This window comes from Frankliniella occidentalis, unplaced genomic scaffold, assembly GCF_000697945.3.
Source record: "Frankliniella occidentalis isolate FOCC.00 unplaced genomic scaffold, Focc_3.1 Scaffold21, whole genome shotgun sequence".
Taxonomy (NCBI): Eukaryota; Metazoa; Arthropoda; class Insecta; order Thysanoptera; family Thripidae; genus Frankliniella; species Frankliniella occidentalis.
The window spans coordinates 1812455-1816671 of record NW_026267151.1 but is presented as its reverse complement, the minus strand read 5'-3'; the positions used below and the strand labels follow the sequence as shown (position 1 = coordinate 1816671).

The 4217-nt window shown below is 60.1% G+C and overlaps 1 protein-coding gene across 16 annotated transcripts in view; it reads right to left on the bottom strand.

Moving 5' to 3' along the window:
* LOC113210492 (ras-related protein Rab-32) overlaps window positions 1-4217 on the bottom strand; it is an 88212-nt gene that overhangs the window by 57035 nt on the left and 26960 nt on the right. For 2 of the 16 annotated variants that reach the window (XM_052264833.1, XM_026428512.2), the window contains exon 1: window positions 3112-3975. The exons of the other annotated variants lie outside the window; for them this stretch is intronic. In XM_052264833.1, coding sequence (XP_052120793.1) covers window positions 3112-3960 — 849 coding nt within the window. In that variant the 5' untranslated portion in view covers window positions 3961-3975. Of the gene's footprint in view, window positions 1-3111; window positions 3976-4217 lie in introns of those variants that run through there. 16 annotated transcript variants of the gene reach the window in all.

Here is a 4217-nt window from a genome sequence, read left to right as displayed (position 1 = left end):
AGTGCTCCACTGCTCCTGGTTAATGTGTGCAAACACGCCCTGGTCTAACCATCCTCTGCTCATCGATTCGCGCACCTCGTCAACAACATGCAGGAATGCCTGGCCGCGCGTGCAATAATTAATATCGCGCGGTTCACCTCCGGCTGCTGTAAAGAAGACTCGGGGCAAAGATATGGACCATTTTCTCGGACGCGGCGAGATTCAATTTTCCTTGGAAGCTCGAAAACCCTTTTCAACTTTATCAAGAACCTCTGAAGCAGCATCGCCAACGGTGTTGGGAAGATTTACGCAATTCATGCCAGCGGGCCAGGCCTAGCGCCAGGATTATGGTACGTCGGGTAAGAGATGTTCAGAGACGCAAAGCGTACGACTGTTGCATGCTTAGAATAAACTTTGTTGCACTTTACAAACTTTCTACACGCTCTTTAAAAGTGTACAATGACGAGATTACTTCGTAATTTACAAGGTGGCCTATCCATCCACGCCGCCCTCATGTCAGTACACGGCAAGGCAGACCCGTCACCCGTCACACGCGCGACTCGCCACGCGCGCAAGCTGCCACGTCGCGGATCACCCCCGCGAATTCACCCTCGAGAGGGTCTGTGGCTGTGGCTGTGGCGGATGGACCATTCTGTTTGGTACGGAAATGCCATACAGCAGCACATGCTGCCATAGTTCGCACTACGGCCAAAGGCCGCCTTCAGGGGCGGTGGCGTAGGCGAAGGGAAAGCCCCACAGCACAGGCCTCGGGGCGAGCTTCGGGGTCGGTGTCCCGCCAGGCCTCTACGGCGCCATGCCGAGCCCCCCAAGGCGACAGTCACGTCGAGAGCTTGGAGCTCTCCCCATGAACTCGGCAAAAAAGGGTCACGTCTTCGACCGCGAGGGAAAGGCGTGTGAATGTGTGTGTGTGTGCGCGCACGCGCGCTATCGCCTCAGCGAGATGGCGAGCTCCCCCTCCTCTCCCCTGCCTTCCTCTCCGCCCCCTCCCCCACTCCCATCAGGTCACTCATCCTCATCTTTAGCGAAAGCCCGGCAAAATCAACACTGTGACAGTACATTCATTGACGGTGCAAGCAGGGGGTCCAGAATGTAGAAAGAGATGACTCGCTATGTATTCGAGAGCGAGAGAGTAAACCTCGGAGTAAACATTGCGCAAATCAAAAATGAAGTGCAAACAACAACTTTGCCCTCGAGTTATTTGCTCGCCAGGCCAGGACCACGGCCAGGTTCACGTAACAGCCGTGCAAATCGCCACGCCAGTACAATCATGTCTTACTCGCCCTCACCCCCTCCCCCCCTCCTCTGCCCCGCCTTCCGGCATGAGCAGCATGCGTACATCCTGATGTAAGTCGAGTGGACCATTTCTTCACCCAATGAGATCAAATATAAAGACCTATGAAGACCTTCTAATAATACTCCACGGTGTTGGGGCAGTTGCGGGAAGCGGGAGGCACTGAGTGCGATATGGTCGTGATTCGTGTCCACTGCACCAAACCCTTGTGACATATATTCCTCGCCCCTACTCAGCGGACTCTGGATCCGCTCCTGCTAGAGAGTGCCGCCGTCGGGGAACGTGATACTGGAGCTGCTGCGCCCTGGATTGAGACGCACTCGCTCGACACCAGGACGCGCGGGACGCTCCGGCGGCCTGCATGGTCTGTACAGTGAGCTGCCCGCCGGGGACCGGGGAGGGAGCGGGCGGGAGGGTTGATCTGGGGCACTACCGCTACCGTCCTCCGGGAGGTACGGTACTGGAGATTGTCATAAGGCTCTTTCTTTCGAGGTGGTGTGGGGTGTCGCTGTGGAGAGCCGCGCACGGCCCGCTCCAAGCGGGACAGCAGCGGCGCACACGTGGGAGAACAACTGTCGGTAGGCCTCTCCTCTCCGACGCACGCCTCTCAACGACGACGTCCCCGTCCCCGGTGCAAGGACGGGAGAGCAGAGCAGGCCCTGTCGTCGGCGCTCCACCCATACCCGCATGACACTGACTCAGGCGGTGAGCCGAAAACTGATCCGATGTCCGATACGGAACAGCGAACATATAGCGCAGTCGGGCACAACCGTGATTAACAGACCGACGGTCTGTCTGTGTCTGTCCGTCCGCCCCGCCTCAGCGATCTGCTCCACTGGTGCGGAGATGACGCGCCCTTCCCTTCATTCCTCAAGAATCAACTACGACGGCAGATAAGTTCCAGGAGGGGTGCGTATACCGCAGGGTGTTACTATGAGTCCAGTGTATTAGCAGTGAATAAAGCATCCGGAATGCAGGGAACAAGAAAACGGAAGTCACCATCTTAGAGCATAGCGAGTTCCGTTTTCTTCTTCCCCGTACTCTTCTGCATTTCAGCTTTACCGGAATGCTGTATTGGGTCGTATTCTTTTAACAGGTCATTCTCTGCCGTGCGATAAGTAGCGCGTAAACTCGTACACAAATCTTTGCGTATCGTACGAAGTAAGAGCACCTTGATCCACAGCCAGTCAGCTGCGCTCCAACTCCCATAATAGACGGGCGATAAGACGAGAGAGCGCGCCAGAGATCAGTTCGGAGCGTTTGTATACTTCCTCGTCCCTCATCCTATTTAGATGTATCGATCTTGACCCTTGTTTGTTCAAATGCACGGGAAAGCAAATCCTACTTAAACCAGTTCCGAAACAGGTGCATTAGCCAAGCAGCTTGGGGAGATCAGGGTTGCTCATGACTGTTGTCTTTTGAAATCATCGCCATGTGGCCGGGTAGGGGAGAGGGACAAGGGACAGGTTGTGTTGACGAGTCATCTTATCTATTGTGCCTTGTCTGTCTTTCGGAGAATGTTCCACACTCACGGTGAGAAAGTATACCCCAGGCTTTTCATTCAAACTGAGGCAATATTAAAAGAATCTGTATGACAAACATGTAATACCGGATTAGAAAACTGTGTGGCTGCACAATGCCGTTCAAAGTGCAGCCCCTAAGCCGTGTGCGATCGAATCGGACCTCCCTCAAAGGAATCCCTTCTCAGGTACGTGAGGTGCACACGGAGCGATTACGATTACGACTTGCATTCCGATCGGATTAGCTAAATCGACGCACAGTTGGAGTTAAAAAGTTGCAAAGAGGTGCAGTGGACCCACCAAGTTTGAGATGATCTTGCCGTCCTGCGGGATGTCGTTGTTGTTGGCCAGGGCCTCCTTGTGCGCCTGAAGATTACTGGACAGGCGGCGCTGCCGCCGGCGCGTGCGCTCCGCCCGGGTGCGCGTCCAGCCGGGCCGCTGCTGCTCGGGGGGGACGCTCCCGGGGGGCGGCCCCCCACCCGGCGACGGCGTCATGCCGGTGATGAAGCCGTTGGGGCTGCCCCCGGCGTCCAGGCCGCAGCAGCAAGGCAGCTTGGCGGGGAGGGTGGCGCAGGGTCGCAGAGACGGCCCGAGGGCCGCGGAGGCAGGCTGGGCGCCGGCCTTGGGGTGGGCCTGGGGGCGGTAGTTGGCCGGGTCGGAGGACGCCGTCGGCGGCGCGCCCCTCGCGGCTCGGCACGGCGCCGTGGGCAGGGCGCGGCTGACGCGGCTGGCGGTGGAGTTGGTGCCCGCCGAGGACGAGCTGATGTCGTCAATGTGGAACACGGGCCTGACGCGGCGGCGCGCCTCGCGCGGCGAGTCGGACGGCGCGTCGTCGTCCACGTGGACGTTGCGGCGCCGCGGGAGCGGCAGGGCGCGGGGCGCGCTGAAGAAGACGCGGTACTGCTCTCCGCGCGGCTTGTCCACGACCTGGACGACGGCGTCACTATCGTCGTCGTCGTCGTCCTCGAGGGGAAGGCTCACTGTTCGCGGAGGGTCGTCCGTGTTGAGCTGCACGCCGCCGAGATCCACGCCGCACTGCCCTGGCCCAGCGCGCGGCCCGGAGGTCGCCGCTGACCATGGGCCCAGGGGCCTGCCGGGGCTGGTGGGGCTGGCGGGGCTGGCGGGGCCGCCGGGCCCCGAGCCGAGCATGTCGCCGAGCGTGGCGGTGGCACCGGCGAGTCGACACCCTTATCAGACACACTGCCGCGGGCGGCGGCACGACGCAGCTTCCTCGTCGCGTCGCCGGCTCTCGGGGACAGACAGCAGCCTCCTCGCCGACCGCGCGCCCCGGACCACCCGCACCACCTCGCCCGTCCCCGCCCTGCCCCGCCCTACCGCCGCGCCCGACACCGCGCCCCGCCCCGCCCTTCACAAACTGAGCCGAGCCCCCAAAGTCTGGCCTATCC